Here is a 27443-nt window from a genome sequence, read left to right on the forward strand (position 1 = left end):
CTGGATATGCCTCATTAGAAAGAACTTTTAACTTACAGGACTCTTCTTACTGATGATCCATATTTTAATTAAGAAGCTGAAGCAGGCACTGAGGACAAGTTTATAATTCAGTGAAAGCAGACAGGATGGAGGGACAGAGGCCCTGTGAACTCTGTCCAGTGACTGCATTACACTAAATACATTTTGCAACATGCAAATTACAGTTTTTCTTTTCACATTCTGTACACACGTGCACACAAACGCTGTTCTTTTTGCACAGCATTACACCTTAACACTCATTTCAATTACTGAACTGGTCAACCAGAATCAATTTTAATGTTTCTTAGTTTCTTCAGTTCTGCTTACCAAAACCAGGCTCCTTGGCCTAGTCCTGCCAGATATTTCAATCAAGTTTATTCTTCCTATACTATTATAGGAAGAATATAGTTTACTCTTCCTATATTATTCTTCCAGTCACCACTAAATATATATAGTTACCTGTGTCATGAATCCATCAGTATTTGAAATGTATCAGTGCTTTAAGCTTTCAAAGGTGTGTCCAAAACAACAGTGGTTAGCATTATTTCAATATGTGTAAGGTTTCTGTTTTTCTGGGGTGTTTTTTTTTAATCACCATCTCCCAGTCCCAAGAAACATCTCACTGGAGAACTGGGGTACAAGTCACTGAGGAGCTATTAAGTAATTCATGGGATACAAATATCCTATGTTGAAGGATTTTTTCCCACGATTATTTAAACTAAAAAGGAAACAATTAAGCTGCAGACCAGTGAATTAATCCTTGTACTGCTGCAGGATTCCTGTGATCTTCCATACTGCCAGCAAAAAGAGGTCATGGTATTAGTTAAATACTGATCTTAATATACAGTAGCCCATTAACAAAGGTTATCACATTCTGACTTGTACCTGAACCCCCACCAGAACAGAGAGGCCTTACAGCAGCAGGGAAGACCTAGAAACCAACCAATCCATACAGTTCCAAAATGAAACTGACTTTCCCATGCTCATTAATAAACGAAGTTTTTCAAACTTCTGCTTCTCCAATGACCCCTTTACAGCTCTCTCTACCAGGGCTCAGCAGAGGGGGAAAAAAATCTGTATTTTTTCCTCATATATTAGACATTGCACTCTTCTGGCATAGCATGATCCATCCTTAGGGAGCACACATGAATCTCATCAATCCTGCTACTTAGAGAAAGTCTTGGGCACGATAAATCCAGGAACACTGCCATGAGAAGACTGCTTACTGCATGGAAACACAGCATCAAAACCTTTTAAGCACTCTCTGTTCAGGACACTGGTTTAATTTCAGACCATTTATCATCAACAGCAGATCCTCCTGGCTCTCCTCCATACTCTCTTAAGAAAACCACAGAGAAAACCAGCAGGATGCAGTTTTTAGTAAAGCAAGATGCAAGAAAAGTTATATTAAATCTAATCAAAATGGCTGCTGTGAGATTAGGTGCAAGTAAAAGCTCCCTAATGGTAAAAGCAATTTAGAACTGAACAGCTGCCAAAAGATCACTGATGAAAAAAAAAAAATCAATGGGAACATTCAAAAAAGAGATTAGGCGACACACTCAGAAAGAATTTATGGGAAAAATCTACACACAATGGTCAGAGATCATTATCTACCTATCTGTAAAGCTAAATATCCAAGCTGTTTTACATTTAAAGAAGGCAACTTTGGTCAAAGAAAAAGCTCCAATATCCTTGCACCTAAGAAGTTTGTGATGCACAGCACCTAATATCCACTCTGTATCTGCAGATGCTTTCTTCAGCAGGTAGGGACAAGAATGCCCTGCTCATTACTCCTTCTCTCAAGTACCCTGAAATCACTTCAACTTCTCCATTATTTGATCAGGCTCCACTTTAAAGTTAATCCCTTCCTCAATTCCTATGTGAAAGCTGCTCCAGAATTTGTTTCTGACAAAACATTTGGGATAAGGCAATTCTTATCTAGTCCAAGGAATGACACTGGTGTGCTTATACAAAAATACAGGAGTATTATCTGGCCCCTCCTGGCACAAAACTTCTAAAAAGAGAAGAAGGGCATGAGAGATAAACAAGTTGCTTTTCCCCAGGCTGATTCTAGAATAACAGTATTACAAAAATAAAACCAAACAAGAAACACTGAAGGACACCTGGACATGAGATATACCTGACACTTAAAAACATAAAGGTGGTTCTTAGTCTGAGGGGTTAATGCCAGTGTTACCTGGTCAGCTGAAATTCAAATTGTGCTAGAGCATGTAACTACCCACAAAAATAGCCACGCTAGGTCTGCAGTTGAGAAGGCACTAACAGTGCCTGTGTTTTTCTCTTATTTTAAGTCCTAGAATTTTAATTCAGTTTTTACTGTAATTTAACAGTGAGCAGTTGCACGTGAAAGAAGCTAAATCCACACAGAGCTGCATAATCACTGCTGTGTGCAAGAGACTGGAATCATTAATGGCTGAAACATTGCAATTTACTGTGATTATGTCAGTTAAGCTATTTTTACTTTTTTTTCCTAGTAGAATTAGTATTTATGAGCTAGATTACAGTTTGTTCCCATATGCCTAAGCCCTCACTCCTCTGTGTCTGTGGTGCATCCTTTGAAAGACACCTGTATAATTTACTGTGACATCGCAGGCATATCTAAGACAACCACAGGGTACTTAACATGATCATAGTCCTATTTATGACTAGTTCAGAGAAATACACTTGAAAAGTATCTCATTTATTACAGTGAGTTTTATTATGATTTTTTTAATGCGTATTTTTTGTGATCTGTCTGGTTGAGTTTATTCCTAAGATATTTTCACATCAATCTTATACTAAAAAAAAAAAAATCTGAACTCTTTCCTAGAAGAGGTTCAAAGAAAGAAAAGCAATTATTTGATCAAAGAGAAAATTATAGAATGAAAAAAAAGTACTAAACACAAGAATTACTGCTTCTACTGAAGAATTTCTGTAATTCTGAAAACTTGTGGTTTAAAACTCCCTTTTGTTTTATGGAATTGTCCTTTATCTCTGAACTTCCCAAACTGCTAAATCAGATATGTCAGGGATTTAAAAAAGTTCTATGAGGATAAGAAGTCAAATGAAATGCAACTACATTAGATGCTCTCAGCCTCTATTAATTTTCCAAATAGAGAATAAATGTTATAATTTAGAGTTCCTATAATATTTACTTTGCTGTGGAGAGATTATATGTGTTTATATAACGTATACCAAATGTTAAAGTACAGCATAAAACAGATTACTTTTTCCAGCCTAAGCTTGATAGCATCTAAAGATTAGATACAAACAAGTTTAACAACTCTGCTCCACGATACAGCATTTACCACCAGCATTTCTAGGTCATGCACAGCAGTACTTGGAAGACAGAAAACACACAAAATATATCACCTCAGAATCTGCACACTGGTGCTTATTTGTGTGTGTGTGTGTGCATCTACATGGCCATGAGGATGAAAGAAAAACCTGAAGAATTAGTTAAAAAAAAAATTACTAGATTACTTATAAAAACACCATGCTGTCACAAGAAGAAATGCATATTTTATTTTCATTCACTGTGACCTACTTACAGGCAGAACTCAGTAAGAAGAGTCTATTATACCCACAGAGTCAATAGAGTCAATTATGCAGCTTTTATTCTGACAGAACTTCCACTGATTTGTATGCAAAATTCCTGTATTTTCTCAGCCAAGTGCAGAACTAATGTAGTACCTTTACACACAAATCACCAGATAATAGAGATGAAATCCTGGCTACACTGAGATCGATAGGATTTCTGCCACCAGTCTCAATGGAAAGAGATTTTATCAGCAGTGCTCAATAAGGTGGAAAAGTCATGCATCACAAGACTGTTCCATGGCTAAATAAATTGCTATTTAAAGTCACTGAAGGCCTTTCAAACCATAGAAAAACATGCAAGATGAAGCAGGGTTTCATACAAGCCTGTATGAACAACACTGTACTTCCACTGCTGACAAAAACCCTTTAACTCATGCAGCTCCCACATCTGGCAGTAGCTTGAACATTATTTCCTCTGTATCATAATCTTGGAGTTGTCCCAATCATTATTCTCCCTCCTCCTGATGCCATTCTCCACCCATACACATAAATCAACCCTCCTTTTGTTGGTCAGGTGTCTGACCAGCCTGAGCTCCCTGTCCCTACAGGAAACTCCTGTGCAGTCACAAGACACAAAGTCATGCCCAAACAAAAGGCATCAAAAGGTCTCCTGAGCACAATGTGTCATCTGTGATCCTGAGAAACCAACTAAACTGTTCTTTTATCGTTACCTAAGCTGAAAAGCCTTTTTAGCAAGCTTTATAATCAGCCCAGAAACATAGCTTTGGGTGGGAACTTGACAATTGAAACACATGATCAAGTTCCTAGTAGTTCTCTCTGAAATCCATCAATAATGTCTACATAATCCATATATAATTTTGTAATTAAACATTTCTGAGTGTGGGACAAATTGGCAAGTATATGTTTTTTCACTAGAAAATAATATTTAAATGTTAATAATAGCAGCACTAAACAATACTTCATATGGTATATTCTGTGGAAATGGTTTTCAGGGTATGTTTGCATTTTAAATTAATCACAGAATCACAGAATGGTTTGGTTTGGAACCATCTCATTCCAAGCCCCTGCCATGGGCAAGGACACCTTCCACTATCCCAGGCTGCTCAGTGCCCAGTCCAACCTGACCTTGAAGACTTCCAGAGCTGGGGCAGCCACAGCTTCTCTGGGGAACCTGTGCCTCAGCACCCTCACAGTAAAGGATTTTTTCCCTTGCAGATCCCACTCACAAAGCTCTGAAACTACTACTTTAAGGTAGAAACCATATTTTGGCTTGAATTGAAAAAATAAATCAAAATAGAAGAACAAAAATATAACCATTTTCTTAGCCAATAAACAGTTGTCAATTTAACAGGTCAAACTCAAGGTTATTGCTATTTGGAATTTCTTGCTAAAACAGAAGGAAAAGAGTGTTGAACTACTCAGTATCTTCCCCCTCCTTATAGTGAGACCTTTTCTGGCCATTTTTCCCCTTCCAAAATCCTTGCCATGTACCCCATATACAGTTGAGATAAGATATTCATATTGATGCCAAAAGTAACAATTTCTTCCAGAGGAAGAAAAAAAGAAAACAAATCAACACATCACACAGATACAGTTTCATGGTATTATTTCTTTCCTACTCTTAAGTGTAACACACATTCTAAAATCTGCAGCTTCAACCTTTAAAACAGAAAACAAGGAGGTGTTTATATATAACCATAACAATTGAGTACAGGAAGTTCCATTAAAAAATGGCATAACCAAGGGGTGGTGATTGGAAAACAATTACAACACAGGATGCTGCTGGGGCAAGAAGGACCTGCATGAAACAGGAAAAGCACAACCCTGCACCATTCCCTGCACTCTGGTCACATGTCCCAGCCACTCAAAATACCAGTGCAATACAGCAATAGCAAAAAGGAGCAGAGGGAAGAGAGGGAAGACAGAAGAATCACTGTGAAGCTAAACCTAGCTCTGGCTCACAGAGGAATTTCTGCAGTTATGCCAATCAGGGGAGGATGAGATGCAGCCCAGAACTCTGTGCAGCCCAGACCTGGTCAGGTAAAGGGAGGATGTGATCAGAGGAAGCTCAGCTTTACTCTCATCACAGCTGCTCTTACTCCTCTGCAATATAAAAGCACAGTTCAGCACAGAGGAATTCACTGTTTCAGCACCACCAGAAGCCCAAAAGACCCAGAAAAATGTTAACTGAGGACAAACAATATTGTCAACAGCAGGTATAGATATCACTGAAGAAACCAGCAAGAATTCACACCAAAATCTCTCTCTAGGCATTTTTCAATATTAAATTTGAAAAAAACCAACTCTTAAACTTTTTGTTTTTAAAGGCTGCAATTTATGAATCATCATTTAAATCAGGTAATGTGATAGACTGAAGTGCCTCTTCCTACCACAAGAGCAGGCAGCTTCCTGTCATCTATTTGGTGGACAATGTCAAAGATTTCTAGGAGACTATAAATATTGACTATTTCTGCAAGTAATGTTGAAGCACAGGTATAAAACCAATATAATTAATTTTGATATGTAATACAAATACTTAAAATCTCACATTCTGACACTGCTCAGCACTAAGGCTTTGTGGGCCCCAGTATATCCTCAATAATAATGCCTCTCAAATTAATGAAAAATCATTGCTCTTGTAACATTATGGCAACCTCTTGCTGGGCATGTCTCCCTTTTTCCTCAGCTGTGATGGTGGGCAGACACAAATCAAGTTACAGAACTGGGAAAGGATGGGAAAAAAAAGGAGAAATCTACCTTTACCAGCTGACAGCTTTCATGTAATAGGAGAATAAGTTGCACAGCAACATTCACGCTTCATTTCTCAGATACTTTTGTGGCAGGAATAGGAAAGGAAAGACAAAAGCTAAAGCAAAATCATCTCAGATCAATGCACTGGACTGCTTCCAATCTTTCCATCCTTTATTACACAAAACAGTGGAGACAAAACTGATTTGCCTTCCAAGGAACTGTACTGCAGGCTGTAAGAATAAAAGCTGGATTTTCAGGTAGGAGTTTAATTTTTTAAAAAAATATGAATTCTTTTTTATGCATACAGTGTGCATTTAGTGAAGTATTTCAGTCCAGATAGAAGCTATTATTGCTTCAGGTTAGACAGAAAATCAAACATCAAGAAGAAATACAGCAATACCCTTGCCAGAGTCTCTTGAACATCATGTTCCCACTCTTGAATTTAAGTCACAAGCATCCCAGTGAGGAGAAATAACAGCTAAGTAATATGAAGGATTGAAGAAGTGAATTTCCAAATGGAAAGAGCTTAAAGCTTGGTGATGATATGAAGATGTTAAAAGAAAAACAAACCCAACCCCCACAGTGTTTGAAAGTTATGGAACATTTAGAACAGGGACATGTACTGCAGCAAGGAAAAATATATTACCAAGAAAAAGCTTCCTGACAGGAAGGTAAATTAAACTAGAAGTATTATCCCAAATGTCTCACAGCAACTTGAATGGATTTTTGCATCTAATCTGAAAAAATCCACGAGGGAATACTTTAAGATCTACCTAATTCAGCAGCCTTACAAGCAAGCCATGAAACTGGATATTCAGCACGACCAAACAAGGACCAGTCAGGAGGTAACACATTACTTTTGCATCTATTTTGAAATTTCTGATGTCATTCTACCTCCCTTCCCTCTCCAATAGGAACGAGCATCAATATACCTGTCTATAACAATAAAATACAGGGAAAGAATCTGCTGGGCACTCTGGCAGAGCTAAGGTCAAGCTGACAAACATGTGTTTGTTTTACTGCCAATATTTATTCAATTAACTCCTGTCCTTTATACCCAGGTATTAAGGATATGGATCCCATATCCTTACATGTGGATGTACCCAGTCACCTTTCAAAACCTACAATATATTTGTAATGAAAACTTTTTAACTTTTGCTGATATTCAATACAGGGATGGCCACTAGGAAGCACAGCTGAGAACAGAAAAGAGGGAGATTGTCACAGACAGAAACAAAATATGAACTTTTCTTCTGAGAAAGACCGAGAAGTTGCCAAAATCCAGTGATAGGCAAATCTTAGTGGGAGATGCTGGAGCTTTGGCACTTCAGAAATTCAGTTACACACATATGGAATCAACTTCCATGTGAGAGGTTGGTCAGGCAATTTTAAATTACTTACTTGCCCTTCATCTCATTATTTCCATCTCTAGAGCGTTAGTCAGATGTGCAATTTCGAGCAACTGACATTAAGAAATAATTAATTAACCCAGAATGAAGTTCTTCTTTCATTTTTCACGAATTCAAATTCTATCACTGTCAGCAAAATTTCACTGAGGCACCAATCAGTACTTAAAGTCTGAGTGAATGGAGAGCCTGCAAGAGAAACTGCTCCACTGCAGATGGGACCCCAGCTTAGGTCAGGAGATCTCTGAAAGCTTGAATTTTTAAAGTTCTGATTTTTCCCCAGCAAGGAGGCTCCAGCTTGTTTGAGTCCCTGTCTGTCCTTGAGAGAGCAGGAAGGCAGCAAGAAGGAAGGGACTGTAAGTTGCCATTCCTGCAGTCTTCTCTTGTCCAAGACTTCTTTTATAAAGGGTAAATGAATTTATAGTTATGACTACCTTGCAGAACAAAAGCTCTGTCTTAATCAGCTATTAAAAGTTAGGAAGAAATTGTTAGGAATTTTGTATGTTTTCTTGGATTATTCCCAGAATCTGCCCTACATACCCTATGTAGTCTCAGCATACATTTTGTAATGTTTACATTATTAACCCCTCACCATTTATGACTGAAAGTGACTTACATTTTGCATAAGTTAAAACCTGTGTAATACTGAATCAATTTAATATCATGTACAAAAATTTGACATAAATATTACAGAGGTTGCATGAGGTGAGAATGCATTTACAGTGGCTATAAGAACTACATATATAGTTCTACAGAGCATTTTTTGACACTGAAATATCACAGGACTCAGATCTTACCTGTCTTTATACATGTTTGCATTAAATCCATGTATGTTAATACTGTGCTTGTATCATTACAATTTCCTGGGTATCAGGGACGTTATCTTCATAATATACTAATAGAAAAAGCATAACACAGAAAATAGTGCACAATATCTTAGTTGTACACTAAAGGAGGATACATAAATCCTGGCCTAATATGAAATGCAGAGAAAGGGAAATTATAAAGCATGAGATGTGACAACATTGCTGTTCAAAAATGACCAATACTACTTAAGAGTACAGCATTACTTATGTCAAATACTATCAGTTTTCTTAAGACATCTGACTACCCAAAGGAGAATACAGCATATAACAAGATGTATTAAAAAAGGTCTGTCTTAGTAACTAAAGATCAGAGATTTCTAGATTTACCTGTATCAAGTTCTCAAATATTCAGCAGTATTTAGCTTTATAGTACTGAGAGACTGCCCTGGTACAGCATTCCATTACTGCATTAGCAACTAGCTTGCATTTAACAATTATCCTTGGGAACAGGAGATTTAAGTATTACTGTGAGCTCAGCACTGTGAAGGTATATTTATAAGGCTTAATGCAGTGAAAAGCCAGAAGACAGCAGCAGTATTTAGGAAAAACTACAGCACAAGGAATACAGAAGCCAGTGACAATATGGTGTACAATTAGTATTTATCATTAGAAATAGTCTCACAAAAGCAACAGCATTGACGATAATTCCCAGTTGCAAATCACTGATTTAAAAATATGTACAGTACAATATAAGTTATAGAATTATTTCAGTTTACATAAATGAAAATGACTGCATAAATGCAAGTGTGCCTCTTGGGTATTTACATTTTCCAGCTCTATACAAAGCAATTATTTAGTCACTGCATTTCAGAGGAAAAGCAAAAGGACTAACAAACGTTAACTGCAAAATATTTTCATCATACTTCCCTGGGATTTTAACATTCAGAAAAAGGAAGTTCTCTATTCAATATCAGCACAGTATTTTGTCCTACTGCTGCAGACAAAATCATTTAAGGAATACATAGCAATGATATAGAGCCTTACCCTTTCTACCGGTGAGCCATAGCATGCAATGACGAAACATAGCAGTGGCAGATGGCATTGGTGCTAGGAAATGTGAATAAAAGGATAATAGCAGAGAAATGGTGACTGGCAGACAAGACACAGAAATGTAGATGAAATGAATGCAAGCTGGTAAATCTTGAAGCAAAGCTCCACCGTTAAGCCCAACGTTGCCTCTAGTCTCCTCATAATTGAGCATTAAGTTCTATTTGGATAAAACTGCAACCTTCAGACCAGTCTTGATTCTCTTCATAAAGAAATGCATCACTGTATCTTGATAACGAAGAGCAGAAACGTTTTGCAAGCGAAACCCATCATCAGAAGCACATTACTTTCTCCCCTTGAGTGATTTATTCTTTACATTATTCATCTCCAAATCCTGCCAGAGCTACAGTCTCCTTCTAGCACATATGTATTCACTGCAGATGTAAATCCCTGCCTAACCTGCAGCACCCCTGGATCCAGAATGTTCTCAGCGTGCTCATTCATGCTGTTCTGTTGCCAAACATTTAAAATCATCCATCAAATACAAGTGGAATCTATTATAAGAAAAAACAATCTCTTCTTTCAGCTCACCCTGAAAATGGAAGGTTTTCTGATCAACAGTTATTGTGAAGGTGCTGTCGTCCTCATCGTCTATACCAATCACAGCTCCCTGTGAAACAAAGAACAAAATCCTGATAAGGCAAGCAGTGACATCAGCAGCACACACTCTATCACTACACCACTGGAATTTAAAAAGCTTTGACAAATTAGAAACAAACCGAATACAGTAAAGAGCAAAAAGATTCTCTGTTCAGGCATAGGATGCAGTCAGTTCTTTAAAACAATAAATTTTTAGTTGCAGAAAAAAACCAGTGAATGTAAAGCTGTTATCTGGATAATGATATGCATCTTTTATTTTTGTAGTGGAGGTGGCTTTATGCTGCAGCAGTTCCCTACTACATATTTTATATGTATTTTCCGTGTATAAAAATAATAATTCTTAAGTACTCTACAAAAAGAAGCTCTTGACCTGATTTTATCTACCAGCCTGTAATAAAAAATAAATCATTCTAGCAGAATGAATTTGGCCCATCATGTCATGTCACTGGTACACTGCATGATCTAATTTTCAGTCCCTAAGTAAATATTAACAGTAAGTAATCAGGATATATCAGAAGCAACTAGCTTTGTCTCCTAATTCTTTATGAATTATTACAAGAAAATGCAAATAAATTAAAGACCATCTGTGCTTAGCAATTTACAAATCTATCCACATTTTCATTCCTGCCCCCTCCAACACTTATAATAAATAACAGTTTCACCCAGGAGAAGACACAAAAAAGGACAATTCCAAGTCTCTGCCAGCTCCAACAAATTGTAATATTTAGCTCAAAAATCACCAGTGGATTGACTCAGTTTCTTTTCTCCTTCTGCCCCACAACAGCAGTCCTAGGTAAGAACAGCACCAACCCTCTGTAATACAAGGCAGTGTGGCAGGAAAGGATAGCTCCAAGATGGTTTTTTATTTCCCTCCACTGATAAAATGTGCCACTTAACTTCTCCAAGAGTATCTTCCTTACAGGCTTTTCATGGACAGCTCTGTGATCACTAGAAAAGAGGCACCTAAAAGGTGTATCCAAACCAGTATAATTCTGAACATTTTTAGTGCCAGGACACAACAACCACCAGATTTCTTTTAAATATACCAGTAGATAAATATCTGGCACTTGAAGTACATATTTTGCTATGCAGTAAAGCAGAAGGTCACTGCAAGTTGTACAATATTGCTCTCCTCAGCAGCTGTATCAGAGTCAGTGTGGCTGGGAAGGAGCTCCAAGATTATCCAGTCCAATTGGTAACCCAGTGCCACCATGCCCAACACTGAATTATCTCAGCAAGTGCCACATCCACACATCTTTTGAACACTTCCAGGGATAGTGACTCCACCACTTCCCTGGGCAGCCTGTTCCAATGGCTGACCTTTCTTTCAGTGAAGAAATTTCCCCTAATATCCAATCCAAACCTCCCTGGAGCAACTTGAGGCCATTTCCTCTCATCCTGTCACCCAGGAGAAGAGACTGACCCTCACCTCACCATGACCAAGATATTCTCCTCAGAGGATACAAGTAAAATTCACATAAACACAGACTCAGACAGCTGAGTCCTGCCCCATCCCAAGTGTGGGAACAGGGAGAGCTCTCCTGGGCCTGTGAACTCAGCACAAACCTGTGCACATACTGTCACTGCAACACTGGGGCAAAGGGTCTGAGCCAGAAGCACAGAAAATGCTTCCTCTGTCATGCAGATAACACATAGGAACAAGTAAAATTAAAAATAAGAGTGGCAAAGTTTATGGATATTCCAGAAAACTTTAGCAGGACGTAAGCATAGTGCAGATGACACAGAATGATTTATGACTACACTTTCCTAAGTACTCTAAGACACCAGCAAAACAATTTTGAAGATGAAACTTCAGCCCTATGAAATGTGCATTAGGAGCAAAAAGGTGAGGAACAAGCTTTTCATAATCCATTCAAGAGAAAAGGAAATATTTTAGCCAGATTCCTTAAGTTACATGTTTGTTTATGTTCACACCTACAGTTACAAATCAACAATTACTCTAAACAGAAAACCTCTCTGATAGAATTTCAGACTGCAAAAGCCCATCTGTTCAGCTATCAGTATCACTGTCATCTGCCAGGGGAGCTGCTTTACAAAAGCAGAAAAAAGGAAGATGCCTTCCTTCCTCACAAAAAACCCCCAAACAAGCAAATCACACACATTACACATTCAGAGGAAGGCTGGGGGAGTCCATCAGTTTTTAGAAAATTCCAAAGAACAATTTGTGGTGGAAGAGTGACAGATAGGAGAAGAGAAAGTGGCTGTTTTATGTTAAATACATATAAAGATGGACCAGGCAATATTGAACAGATTGTTCACTTTTATTATTTCCTAAACGGGCAGGCTGAGGCCAACCTCCACAGTGACAGGCTCACAGCACTATTAAAGCAGGCATGGCTTTCTGGACTGAATTTTTCTGCACAATGAAAAAACCTCCCTCATGAATCTTTGGGAATGTCTTGTTCTAGACAGTGGTTTGAGTGTACATTTCCCTTAAAGAAATTCTGAATTAAGATATCAATACATCAAGCAAGGCAAAGTGCAAAGAAGTCATCTGGAATTCAAGTTACTGGGGATTCTCTGAGTCTCAGAAGGCTACAGGTACCCAGAGAAAGACTAGAAAGGCCTAACAACAGAAGGAAGGAGTAACTGGAAAATGCACAGTTTTCCTTCAACACTCATCACATTGCTTGCAAGACCACAGATCCCCTTCTCTTGACTCCTCTTCAACTTTCAAAATGCTCCCATTCATACCCATCATTCTCACTCCTCACTTGTTCCAACTCTTCACAAGACTGCTGCATGCTAGAAACAGAAATTCTACAGGAAATGGGAAAAAATATAGAAAAAGGACTTGTGCAAGAAGAAATAGCTTTGGTACAAGCATGACAGTGAGGTAGGAACTAGGCATGTGCAAAGACATCACAGCACTCTCACCTCCCTTTAGTAATTCCATTCCAATACAGCAGCAGCAGTCAGGGCTAAATGAACCACACCAGAGAGCCCCACACAGGTAATGCTCAGCTTTCCCACTCTGCACCTTCTCTTTCCCCAATTTGCACACCCAATCATATTTCAAAAACTTTGCCAGCAGTGTTCTCCCTTCCCTTTCCAGTTCTCCTTTCACTAAGCTCAAGCCTAGGCCTAAGGAGTGTCCAAACTGGCAGGATGGAGGACATGGTAAGAGAAGAAAAACAAACCAGGACAGAAGGAAGCAGTTTCACAATGACTTCTGTAGGTACAGAACAACACACACACACACACACACACACACACACACATATACATACATATATATATATATATATCTGTGTATATACACATGGACCTCCACACACAGAAAAATGAGAACTGCCAACAGCAAATTTTTCATAGCATCCTACTACTAACCCATCTTACTCTGCCACAGAATGCCTTCTAATATATCATATAAAATGTATAATATTTTTATACCATATATAAATTCTAGGATGTAATTAGCCCAGCATGTCACTTGACCTCTAACGTTTTCTTTCTTTAAATACTTTCACCATTTCAGCATTTTGCAGAGTCAGGAATAGAGCCCAAACCTCAAAAGTCTCCTTGCAGTTCTCTCCACTAGGACATATTATACACAGTAAGTCATTGAGTACTGAATAAAACAACACTTACCCTGAGTCTAACACACCCTCGGCGTGAGCCTCTCATCATTTTGTCTTTTGACTGAAACAGAAAAAAACAGATCAGTGGGTTAACAGATACAGTAAGAAGAAAGTTATTCAAAGCAACAGAGAAAGAATAAAGCATTTTTACACCATGTTTTAGTGACTGATTAAACAAGATGCAATTTCTGTTACAAAATTGGTTCGTTCCCACTGCCATGGTATGGAAAATGAATTCTTCAAAAGAATACAAGATCCCACTTCAAGAAGTTTCCCAAGTAACTTCAAGAAATACTTATGAAATGCAGTCCATGCCTTTAGAGAAAGTAAAAGAAAAGGAAGAAGAAAGGAGTTGAGAAATATTAAAAGTCAGCAGTATGCTGATTCACATCTTCCTCTTTTCTCTCCTATTCTCAGGAAAGTGTCCATGAAACAAAATCTAGCTGTGCAGGCAGAATTGCACAAATGAAATTATACATCTGTCAGAAACTTCCCCTGATTTATACCTCTTTTTAGCAGAGACAAAATTCGTGTTTAGACTTGTTTGTAAATCTACTTCCTAGCTAGTACAGCTCGCTGTCATTATTGCAGTTTAAAAAGTTAACCTTTGTAGCCATTTAAGCTGTTGGAACCCAGATCAGAAAACAGGATTTTCATGTCCATAACCAGTGGTCAAACTTGCACATTAACCCACCTTGCAAAATTACTCAATCTCTTCTTTACTACCTGTTTGAAGCACTGAAAAAGAGCTTCAACCTCCCCCCCCCCCCAAGTAGGGAACTCTAAAGATTAAACTCAGATTGAAATAGTGATCCTTGAGCTTTCAGCTCTTCCCACCACTGCCACAGGCAAAGCTGACAGTAATCATTGCTATTGGGCAAGAGTGGCAAGCCCAAGTAGCACACACCAACTATTTAAGGTGAAAAAGAAAATAGTGAGATCATCCTGAATACTCAGTTTTCTGGTAAGGGCTGTTTTTTGACTACCCACACACACGCTTCCTGTTTTTTAAATTATAAATTCCTTGCTATTGTAGCCTTATCTGAAAAGTAGTCCTGTCTAATAAAACCCCTCCTGTCCCGCCATCCAAATATTCAAACTGCATTCTTTCAAGTCAGGAAAACAACAATTCTCACTGGTGTCTCAAGATCAGATTCTCTTGCTGCCATCTTCTGAAATACCCACTTCTTTCCAGCAGTGTATCAATAATTCCATCAAGTCAATATACTGATGTTATTATCACCAGACCTATTTTCACTTTAGCAATTAGACAATAAAATCTTGCTGACATTAATGGGAAAAAAAAAAGACAGGACAAGAACTACCAGTCTTAGGAGTCACTAATTATTCTTTACCTGAAATATGTTTTGGATACAGCTAGGAGGAAAGAATGAAGCAGTCCTAGCAAGTCCTATTCACTAAAGATAATGTACAGGTACAGCACTTGGGGCTTCAAATAAAGTTTTAGCTGACCTCTCATTCAATTCAGGCTCCAATTTATCAGAGCTGTCTTCTGAGTGTTAGAAGCCATCAGTATTAATCTACTTGTTTTTACATCAGCACATGTTAGCTGATCAAAATGAAATGCAAGTAAAGACCAGCAGTGCCTCCATAATGCATTCTACAGATATATAATTTCTTTTTAGACAACAAGTACATAGGAAAGACTTTTTGGAACATTGTTTTGTTTTGGTCTCTTTTTTTTAACCTCAAACCCAAGAGAGGATCTAGTTACAAAGTTTCTCCAACAATTTCCTATGAGAAATTGTGTATATTTGAAACATAGCTCACTAGAGTACACTTTTATTTTTTATATTCACTGCCTTGAGAGTTCTCCTAAAATGGGAGGACACTTCTGAGAGCTTATCACTCCCTCTGGTGGTTTCTGGAAGAAATATTGGCATAATCTAAGCAGGAAAGAAAATATCTGGACTGAGGCTGCAACAGTGCAGAAGCTGCAGGGACCTGACCAGTTCTGACCCAGATCCCATGAGCCAGGCAAAGCCCTCCCAGCTCCCTGCACAGAACCAGAGCAGACAAAAAGCAAAGGCAGCAGAAGAGATTGGGTTTGGAAGGGTTTATACCTCTTAGTGACATGCAGGGAATTTGGGAGCTCGTCCCAGTGCAAGGGAGAGCAGAACCCTAAGAACCCCCATTTCCACTGATCACCAATTCAGCTGCAAAAGATACAGTAAAAGCCTCCCTTTTTCTTGTCCACCACATTTTAATGGGATGGAAATTAAGTTTAAACTTTATAATGTTTTTAGTCTGCAAGAAGAATCACAAGATAAATAACAGGTCAGAGTGTGGGCCTGTATACCCATAATTTCACCATCTTCTGACAGAGCTTTACTTGGTTAATACCAATTATAAGAAAGCACTAAATGGAATTTATCCTACCTAAGTGCAATAAAACACCCATCATTCCAGTAGCTGAATTCCCTGAGCTCCAGAGCAGGCAGCTGCCATCACACACACTGCTGCATTCTCTCACTGGCAGACAGCAAACCCTTCCCTACTGCTGCAGGACAGCACTTTAGAACACAATTCAGCTGACATTTTAGATTTTGCCCCTCCACAACTAAGATTTTATAAAAATACAATTCAAATACTTTCAGCTTTCCCTTATTATTCTTTGATAGAAATTAGGTTATCCAATATATCCTATTAAATATAAAGCCATCCCATAACTGCTTTGAGGAATGGTTCCATTTCACTGAACAAAAAACTCATACAGCAGAAAGACATCTCTAAAGGACTAATAAAAAACCCCCACATTTTACTTTCCTTTTATATTTAAAATTTTAATATGCAGCTATCTTTTTCAGTGCTCAGTTTTATAACCAGACAAAATTGCATTTTCCATAAGCTTTCAATACACACTGTACTGATTGTGATGATAAAGGACTTGAACAGGTTATAAGCAGACAGCAATATGAGATAAATTTCAGCTGAAACTCAAATAAAAATTTGTAAAAATGAATAAAGCTACAGAGTATTACTGCAGGGAGAATTTAGGTATCTCCCAAAAAGATGTGGCCTTTATTGGTTCCTCTTTAACATCCACATAGCAAAGTTGATCACATACAGAACTGATCTAACATAAGGCATTTCAGGTAACCTACAACTTCTTAAGAGAAATAAAAATAATGTTTGGGCCTATTTAAAGAAAAAAAAAAACAAAATTAGAATCCTAACCCAGGCCCCAGAGACCTCCAGCCCTCCTTCATCTTTAGAAGTGCTACTATTTCATTTGAGTTGTAGCTGTGGCGTGCAAAGTTTAAGGTTTCAAATAAAACCCAGCTGCTCTTTGCCTCCAAAAGTTCTCAGGCACGAGTTCTGCTTGCACAGAAGGGCAGAACTTGAAGAGGTGCATTTCTGACTCACTCGGTGCTGTCATGGAAATCCCTAACATAAGTACACAGATGAGCAAAACCACTTGGGACATTTATTTCCTGTTAAGGATGAAGAACCTGGAACAAGCTGTATCTATAAACAGTATTCTTTGCAATTTATCTACAAGAGAAGCTTAAATTTGGATCACTTTCCATAACAGTCATTTTTTCTCATCAAATCCTAAGGCAACGCTCATTTTTTAAGCAGAAACAGACCTCCACAATTTGAAGACTTCACAGGCTGTTCCCAGCCCCACCATTCCTCCAGCCCCTTTCCAAGGCACAGCCCAGTCTCAGAGGAGAAGCTCCCTGAGCTCAGGGACAGCATCTCACAGCCCTGCTGTTGGTGCAGCTAAAGCTGGGACTTCTGTGGGTGCAGTCATAAGACAGGAGATAAAACACTGCAGCAAGAGCTGAGGTGCCACTGGGGCTCATCTAACCCCAACAGATACCAGGATTATGTGAAATAGGTAAGGCAACATTTTATAGATCCTGGCATGGAAAAGCATTACACTGCTTTAGAGAATCCTATGAGAAATTAATACATATGAGGCCTTAACTGCATCAAGGTGTAAAAGGTACAGCTCAGTCCTGGAACCTTCCATTCAGCCTCTTCCTCAAAAATGCACAGCTGCAGACTAAACTGCCTGTAGCTGAAACTTAACTACTAAAGAGGAGTCAACTACTTCAATTATAATCCTTTAACAGTTCATTCAGTGCACAGAAACCCCTGATACAAAGTTTAAACTATGTACAAAATTCAAGTTAGTGTTGTATGACAACCAACAATATTTTAGATCCCGTGACCATAAATTCAGAATTATTTTTATTATGACAAGTTCACTTACAGCTTTGTCTGGTTTTAATAGACTCACTGAGTTGTTTTCAGGGCATGTGACAAGATCAAGTTATTATAAGAAAAAAGTGTCATTTCATCTGAGAATGGAAAACAGAGACCTCGGAGGGAACGCTTGTGCAAAAGCAGATGTGGTTTTTTCCTGTTTTCTTGGGATTTTTGCACGCAGCTGCTGATTGAGAAACTGTATTTGAAAGAAGTATTTAACTGAAAGTCTCTGCCATGGGGCCACTGAGCCCTGACTGCAGCTTCAGAGGCATCGTTTGAAATCAAGGCAACAAGGTTTGCTTTCAGTTCACCACCAAAGATTCACAAAACTGCTCCAAAATTTGAGTCTCCCTCCTCAATAGCTGGGTTGTACAACCCACAAGCAGCTGTTCAATACAACCAGTTTGAAAGTTGCTAACTAGTTGTAGTCTTGAAAAACATGAGGGGAGAGATAATTTCATACTGCCACAATTACTTTTCCCAACAAGTGATTTCACACAGCTCTTGCTCCTGAAAGCAGTCGACCAGCAAATGTTTTAAAAGTAGTTTGATGGAATGATGAACAAAAGAACAGCACTTAAATCCATTCTTCAGGTATTCACTGGTGCAAAAACCACTAAGATGATGGGAGGTTCCCCAGTTTGGTTTCAGGAATGCACAATATGGAGCTGTCATACACAACAATTTTTTCTGGCAGCCCTCATTCCCTGTGCAAGGCAGTTCTTTAAGCCTGCAACATTTTGAATAGTTCTCCTTTCAATATCACCAAATGTCATATATCCATGAAGTTTTAAAATACTTTATGGAACTGACCTTCCTCTGGCACTGTTTGCACAGCTATGCCAGTTCTGCTTTCAATTTATTATACAATTTAAATATTTATTTAAAGAATACACTTAAAGCTAGAATTTAAATCAGATTTTCAAACTTGAGTGGTTCACTGGATTATTTCTACAGAATTCCCAAGGGTTATCAAGGCTATAGCTGATGTGTATTTAAGACAGCACTTCTGCCAGAAAACACAAACAAAAAGCAAATTGCACTCAACTCCCCTTTCCTCCTTGACCATTTCTTTGTCTTCATGTTCTCTTCCCAGAATAATGTCAACACACACGTTTCTACACTGACATGCACAAAACAAACAACAGAACAAATTCAGCTGAAAAAATAAACCAGCACAAAGCTATTTTTCATCTGGAATCCAGCTCATGGAACAACTTTACAGCTCCTGCACCAGCAGAAAGCAGGAATGAGCCAGTTCAAAATTTGTTTGCTAAATATTTCAGTGAAGCCAACAACACAGTGAACCCCCCCAATGCTTCAGTAACTTACATATATAAGCTATTCCCTTAAGAGAAAGCACTGAAGCATGAGTAGGGTCACAAATCCAAGAATACTGAGGGGAAAAAAAAATTTTTCAAGCCATTGGTCAAACTGATCCAAGATGGCAAAAATGGCACGCTGTCATTTAATTCATATTTTGCTTAAAAAAAAAAAGCAAAAAAAAAAAAAGGGGGCCATTTACTGATATCAGACAATCATTTATTTAAGCAAAACCATGTGAAAAGAGTACTTGGATGACAAGTCCAAATCATACTCTGTAAATTACAGAATTTGTAAATAACTTAACACAAAAGTAACTGTAAGCAAATTTGAGGATGAACATTTCAATTCTGAATGAGGAAAAAAGCTCCTGGATAACAGAAGTGGGGAAAAAAGCCAACAATTTGGCAATTTAGGTAAAAGGCTTTTTTTGTCAATGTACATGAGAAGATTCACATTGACACATGCAAGTAGCACTACTATTGTTCACTGCAATACAAGTACAGAGCATGGAACACACAAATGAAAACAGAAATAAATGTGACCATTACATTTTTTTCTTTTTTTCCTGACTCTGACTTGATGCAAAATCTTTTGACTTGCTCCTTTAAAGTTCTAATCATTCGAGAAATGGAATTTCATTGAAATCATTTGCTCCTGGTGTATGTATCCAAAACATACTTAGGTTAACAGCTATTCATTCCACCAAAAGAAAAAGCATAACCTTTTATTTTCCCCCCAGAGTGCAGTGCTATTGCACACTAATTCTGTTTGAATGTTTATTTCACATTAAGGGTGCTTTTCTGCAGTCTATTTTAGGTAACTACCAGGGAGGGTTGAGTCCAGGAGTGCCAGGACACGCCTATGAAGAAGTTTGTGGCTCAGGCTCTAATGGAAACTTCAGCTGCATCAGGAGTTATTTGCCTGCAGTTTTCCACAGCTGCCCAGCCAAAGGTTAACAGGCTGTGGGATCTGCTGATGGAGAAAGTTTCTCCTGTCTGCAGAACTTACTGAGGCTGAGGAGCCTGGAGAGACAGTGGGCAGGCTCAGGCTGATCAGGTACCTGTAATCCCTCATACCAACAAAACTGCTTCCAGGCTGTGTGTCCAGACAGCCGGGCTGGAACCACCCCATCCTATCCTATCCCAGCCCTGCATTACATTCCTGGGAGGGGCCAGATCCAGGCTCAGACAGCAGCCACACTGACTCAGCCAGGCAACTCCACTGCTCCAGACTGAAACTGGTGCAGAAGGAGCCCTGTGCACCTGATCACAGGTTCCTTCCCAACACGAGGCTGCCTGTGCAGAGTGCAACAGGCCATTGTCCCATTTAAATAAAATCACAAACCTGCCAACGTTTCAAATTAATGCTCTTTATGAGCCTCATCAACTACCAGTCAGGAGTTAGTACTCCAACACTAAAGCTGAAGCAAACAGTGCCCTATCACCCTATCACAGGTGAAGGACTGGCTCTTGAGAGGTGTGTGATCAGCTGGGACAAGCTCTGAGTTATCCCTCAAACGCTGCTCCTGCTGACCCTGCTGCCCTGGGAGCAGCCCTGCCAGCACACAGGGAGAGGAGGGCACGCCCAAGGACCAGATCTTGTGACAGGCAGGCTTCAGCAGGACTGAAATTTGGCAATTTGGGTAAAAGGCTTTTATAAAACACCTTGCAAATGCATATGCATTACATGCATTACATTACGCCTAACAGCCTTAGGTATGAGAATGAAAGAGCTCATGGATGGGAAAAGCATTCTGAAAGAAATGCTCACTCCAGCCACTTCTCAGTGGTAAAGGCACATAAAGCAGAGAACATGATTTTATTCCTTAAACCCAACTTGAACTTTTTAGGATAGCTAGTTAAAAAAAGGGGTTTTAAATTTTTGAACTAAAAGTTGTTATACTGACAGAGAACATAATAAATTATACAAAATGGAAGTGTAACATACGTGTAGAGGTACCCAGTCACAGGAAAAAATTAAATACTATAATTCTACTAAACAGCTGAAGACCATAGGATGAAAGTCAGTGCAATATCCAGAATTATAATTATACACAGTAGTCATCAGCAAATGTTTCTATTTCTGTAGCTGAGCATTAAATGACTTTGCACCTTGGACTGCTAGTTAGACCACACTGACTAATTCATCTCTGTCAAGCAGCTGACATTTGAAGAGCCACTAAATAGCAACTATAAAAGCACTTCCATTTCTCCATCCACATCCCAGGTGTGAGATTTTGAACCCACATGAACAAAATCGAGAGCATGTGACAGTTCTGTGACAAGAGCCTTACCCCTGCTTCTACCAGTATAATGGAAATCCAGATTTAGGAAAAAAAGTTTCATATGCAATGCTTCTGTACAAACAAAGCTTCATAGACAATGTGGTTATGTCAAGTTATTTGCTGTACATCTATTACAACTTACTGCAGGCTTATTTTGTATGTGTTTTATTCAGCCTGATATACTTTGAAAAAGAAAACTTTGGGGCATGGATGCAGTTCACTCAGTGAGCCTTCAGATTTCAGGGGGCATCCTTGAAAAAAATTAATTCCTACCATTAAAATACTTGTGAGTTATGTAAAAATATGAATAAGGAAGGTGAACAAGCCAGTAAGGCAGGATCTGTCAGGGGTTATAAAGAAGAAAAAAAAAAAAGTTAAGAAAAGCATCACTGTTTCTTAACACACCGCAGTAAAAAGTTCGTGCTGGGAAGTGGGAAGTCCTGAACGGAAACGGGAAAGTCGATCCGGCTCCGGGAAGCACCTGCCGGGAGGCAGCGAGCCCGCCAAGCGCGGCCGTAACGCACCGAGAGCCGCGGGAACGAAGCGCGGGGCGCGCACGGCCCCGAGAAGGCGGCACCGCCCGCGCCCGCTGGCCGGGCTGAGCCCCCAGACCGGGGCCAGCGCGAGTTCCCGCTGGACAGGGCGGGGAGCAGCGGGACTCGGCCAGCACCGAGCAAGGCTCCGGGACAGGGGGACACGGGCCGCCCGAGGAGGGTGCGCGGCCCCGGAGCTGCCGGGAGAGCCCGGGCGGGTCCCGCGGCCGCTCCCGCCGGCGGCGCCGCCCGCCGCCAACAACAACAGCGCCTCTCGCCCCCGCCACTCCATCTCCCCGCAGCGCCGCCCCATTGGCTGATCCCGCCGCCTCCTCGTCCCCCATTGGTCGCTCCCGCCGCCTCCTCTTTCCCCATTGGCCGCCCGGGCGCCCGCACGCCCCGAGTCCCCTCCCCGCCCCCACCCTGCGCCTGAGCCGGTCCCCGGCGCCTCCTCGCCCGCCCGGCCCGCCCGCCGCCCCTCACCGTGTAGTAGGAGAGCAGCCCCGCGTTGTAGTCCAGCACGAACCAGCGGTACTGCCAGCCCTTCATCACATTGGTCCATTTGCTCAGCGGGCCCTCCATGATAGACGCCATCTTAGCACCGGACCGGCACCGCCGCGCACGCCGCGCGTTCGGTGAGGGGAGCGGGGGAGAGACTCGGCGGCCGCCGGGCGGGGAGGGGCGGGGCACGCAGCGACGGGGAGGGGCCACGGGGCCACTCTGCCCCGGGGGGCGGTGTTTGCGTGCGCAGCGGGGAGGGGCCGTGAGGGGAGCGGAGCCCGGCGGGGGCGGCCCCGGGCTCCGGAGAGAGGGAGCTCGGGGTAGGGACGCTGAGGGCGCTGCCTGAGGGATTCCGTCCCCGCGGCTTCTCCTCACGGCCCCGGGGGAGGCAGAGGGCGAGGCACGAGGCAGGGCTGTGAGGCGGTGCCGTGAGGACACGGCGCGCTGGCCCTGCGGAGCGTGAGGGCTGGAGGGCGTCATCCTGTCCCCTAAAGCACTTAGGGATCTTTTAGTTCCTCTCTAGAACACCTGGCACCGCTTGGAAGCTTTGAGCATCTCTCGCTGGTGTACTTGTCCCTCTGCCTCTCGGCTTTTTTAAGTGCCTTAAATCTAAACCAAAGTGGGCTTAACAATGGAGTCCGAGGGGGTTTCTCTTCAAAGCGCTCCACGTCCACAGTGTCTAAAACCCATTCATGACTCGAGATGACCTTTAAAAGCTAAGATTTCAATGTGGCACAGCTTTCCTGTGGACTGATCCAAGAATGTGGAATGAATTCCCCAGGAGCTACGAACAATTGCAAATCTGTTGTTCAGCATAAGGCATGGTTTTGGCACTGATCTCCTCTGACATAAGTACAGAACTTGAGCTGTGCTTTAACATGAAAACTTCAAAGGACCCATAGGGATACTCATGTTCCTTCCTAGGGAACAACAATAAAGCAGCAGAAGTAGTGTTTTTACCATGAGGTTTGTGTTTATCATGCAGTCTACCGTGTTCATTAGTAACTTTTTTCCTTTCCCCCTTATAGCCCTTTTTTATTCTATTTAAATGCCTTTACAGTGGGCTAAAGCAGGTTTAGTGTCTCACAACACTACAACTTTATACTAAGTTAAACAAAATTTAATAGAAAATTACCCCTTTAGTGAAAAAGAATCACTGTGTTTGGTTTTAGGAAATAAGAAATATTCCAGATTTCTAATTGTCTCCCCATATCACATGTCACATCATACACTAGTTTGTCACCAATGGGAATTTGGAGCATTGATACTCCTCGGAGTCACCTGGTGGTGTATTTATGCGTGGAGTCACCAGTTTAGGGCGCCTAATGCACAATCTGATTTTGAAATCCAGCTTCTTAATTTAGATAACTTTTTTTTTTCCAAGCTGCATATGACCTTAGTAGTCTGTTTTTGTTCTTTATTTTCACTGACTAAACAAAGCAGGGCTGCCTAGAGATTATACCCAGGCAAGCAAAACAAAAAACATCAGATGGTGCCAGAACATTACTAGTGCTGCCAGTTAAAGCTGTAGCTGGACTGGAGCTTTATTATCTCAGATCACTCCTTTGGCTCTATTATGCAACAGAAGTTGAAACAATGCAAAGAACTCATGGAACAAAACCCCTCTTGGCTTAACCCCGAAAAAGCTCTGTGTGGGCAGAGCATCCACAGTAGGAAATTCTCCACAGAAGAGCTTTTTATTTACCTTGGTTTGCCAGAGGCTGAATTTCCTGAACTTCAGTTTACACTGCATATCTTAGTAGTTCTTTGTTCTCTTTGACTCTTTTTGGTGGGGAAATGTGACAAAGGCTTGCATGCAGCAGAAAAAACAGGTATTTTAGGTATCTTGTTTTAGCTAAAAGTTTAGAGTAGGAAAAAATGTGTTAACAGGAATAAAAGGGGGAATTCAGCTCAAGGTTTCTTTTAGAAATGTAGTGTGGATAGTCTCTTAAAGTAATTTGGCAGAGATCAGAGAATCATTGTTTTTCAGAAAGCCCCACACAAACTGAAATAAATACATTTGAAATGGCAGTCTTTTCAAATGTATTTATTTCAGTTTGTGAATGTGCAAATGGAAGTGCATCAACCTGTATGATATACCCTGCTGACAGAGCATCCAGGGTGTATCATACAGGTTTATGCACTCTCAGGCCAGGATGTTCTGTGTCTGTCAGATAACTCCCCTATATTGGGCATGGATCATGAGGGCACTACAAAGGGTTTAGGATGAACTACTTAGATCCTTCTGATAAAGATTCTTGGGGCCTATTTGAATTCTTTTGAAAGATCAATGCAAACATTTTAGTTCATTTAAATAAATCAATAAACTGAAATCAGCAATGTGCCATAATCTTTTTTTATATACTTTTTACTTTAAATCATTAGCATTGATTATTTTGAATTAAAAATGGCTTAAAATCGAAATTAGGGAGTAATTTCTTAATAGAAGGATTTGGTTTACTTTAACATGTTCTGTCTGCATACCATCTGGATCAGTTACAAAGAGCTGTTATTTTCTGTGGTTATAGGCAGTTTTATTGTGATGTTCTCCATATTTTACACAACTCAGACTGGAGTGTCACCCTCTGTACCATTTAGTACCTACTGTCACCTGAGAGAACAATGTACTAGAGGTGTAATAGAACTGGGCTGAAGGCAGCAGCTGTTACCTTGTACTGCCTTTGTTTCATGCACTGCTCCATCAGCTGAAAATCTTGTCCAGCACCTTTCTCTTGCCTCCCAGAGGTCTCAGTTCTGTTATCCTGCCACAGTGTCCCAGCCACACACACATTTCCTGACCATGAAGTGGCCTCCAGGGTACTCAGACTGTCCCAGCAGGAATGTAGGGGGAAACCTCAGATATGCCCAGTCCTTCCTGTGTTTTCCAGGACATCCCAATTTGCACTCTACTTTTAAAAATTTCCTCTGTGTTATTTTTCTTTGTCTGAGCATGTCCAGTAAATTATATTTTTGCCCATTACAGTTTAAATCTTCGTGGTTTCTAGCCAAAAGGGAGACACTGCTGGTCAGAGTGAATACCAGTGAAGGACCAGGGTAGACAATGGAAGCAAGAGAACACTGGAAGTCTGATTCTTTATGAAGAAAATGCTTTTCTGTTGTCATTTTGCTGAAGTTATGGCTGAACTCAGAAGAACCTCAGTGATGAAGTTGTGGCTTGTGGGTTTCCTTCAGGGTGTCTGGAGTGTGACTGGCACCAGTGAAAGTGGCTTTTGCTTCTCCCAACAGCTGCAATTGCTTGGGGTTCTGAGGAACATAAGGAAGGCATTTGAGAAGAGAACAAATAACATTCTGTTTCAGTTTCTTTTCCAACTTCAGAAATGTGCTGGTACTTTAATTTTGTATTGCTTGTCCTGTAAGTTCCCTGTGTCAATTACTGATAATGTAATAATCCTAATTAACAATTTATGTTTTAGCCTGATAGTGGATGATTCTTTTTTCGCTTGTTGATAGCAAATAATGTCTTTTATTTGTACCTTCAGGGAAACGTTCCTTCCATTTTATTTTTTATGGGTAACAAATGCAGTAATAAACTACAATCAAGTAGAAGATGGAGCATTCTGAGTCATCCTCAGTCTCCAGCTTCTGTCCTTTACAGGTATTTTCTAGTCCCTCTATGTACATCCCAACTACACTAAGAATAGGAGCACTGTCAGAGCATAAACATTTTTTATTTTATTTCTTCAGAATTATGTCTGGTTTAGGGGATTACAGAGAGAAAGATAGATGGGAGAGAATCACCTTCATCCTACAAGCAGTCATTCTTCAAAGAGGACAATTAAATCAAGCATGACAGTAAGTGCCATTGTAAGTAGATTTTCTGAATAGATTTATTATACTGTCACTGGTTTTAATAGAAATGTTTATGAAAAAAATCAACAAGACAGTGGAAGGAGGACAGTAGCTAGTTTCTGAGGCAAACAAATAATTCTCTTGGGCCTTTCTTGCCAATTCCTCTATGATTCTATGAAATAAAAGCAATTAGCAATACATTTTCCCAATTCTGTCCATTTTAATCTAGTTTTTTCCCTGATTTTAATGAATTGTCGTAAATTCATTAAATTGGTCAGGGATGAGGAACTTCATTGAGGGTTATGCAGGCCTTTCTGAGTCTTCTAAATGACTCCATATTAGCATATTCTGGAAAAAATCAAATTATAGCAGGTTGAATGGGAATCAAGTCATCACGTCTCAGAATCCCTGTTCTGGTTTTGCATATTGCTTATGGCTGTGTTTGGTGGAAGTTCACAAGAGAAGGGGCTTTTCTATTTGGACATTAGATCTGCCTTCCTGCAGTTCAGGATCTCATCCTTCCACGGTGTGTTTGGAGCTGCACTGGAGAGCGCTGGAATATTGGAGCCAGTTCTCCATAACCCATGGAATATGTTCAGCCAAACTGCAACACCATTTAAGACAAGGCTGAAGACTCTGTCTTGCATTTAAGATAGAGATGATGCAGAAAGTCAGATTTGTTCTGTGTGCAGTTATTTAATCCTCCCTGTAGCGCTGTCTGTCAGAGGGATGATGCAGCAAGGACACGGCTGACTCACCTCGCTGGCACGGACCCTTGGCAGGACCGGGAGCAGTTTGTCAGATGTTGTTGCTGTGTGTTAAAAACAGGGAGTGGAGGTGCTTCATTAAGCAACTCCAGTGACTCACCTAATGGCCAAATCCTGTTACAAGGTCTGCAG

General features: G+C 40.2%; 1 protein-coding gene across 5 annotated transcripts in view; it reads right to left on the reverse strand.

The window, feature by feature from the left end:
* The window catches only part of OSBPL9 (oxysterol binding protein like 9), a 58175-nt gene extending 35284 nt beyond the window's left edge, over positions 1-22891 (reverse strand). For 3 of the 5 annotated variants that reach the window (XR_010784140.1, XM_066556167.1, XM_066556166.1), the window contains exons 1-3: positions 22717-22891; positions 13862-13912; positions 10181-10259 (exon numbers count right to left, since the gene is read on the reverse strand). Coding sequence is in view for 4 of the 5 variants with exons in the window: in XM_066556167.1 (XP_066412264.1) it covers positions 10181-10259; positions 13862-13912; positions 22717-22827 (241 nt within the window). In the remaining variant the exon portion in view is untranslated. Of the gene's footprint in view, positions 1-8533; positions 8632-9760; positions 10028-10180; positions 10260-13861; positions 13913-22716 lie in introns of those variants that run through there. The other 2 variants (XM_066556170.1, XM_066556168.1) reach the window with 2 other exon arrangements.
* Between the last annotated feature and the right edge of the window lie 4552 nt (positions 22892-27443).

This window comes from Molothrus aeneus, chromosome 9 (assembly GCF_037042795.1).
Source record: "Molothrus aeneus isolate 106 chromosome 9, BPBGC_Maene_1.0, whole genome shotgun sequence".
In the NCBI taxonomy this organism is placed as follows: Eukaryota; Metazoa; Chordata; class Aves; order Passeriformes; family Icteridae; genus Molothrus; species Molothrus aeneus.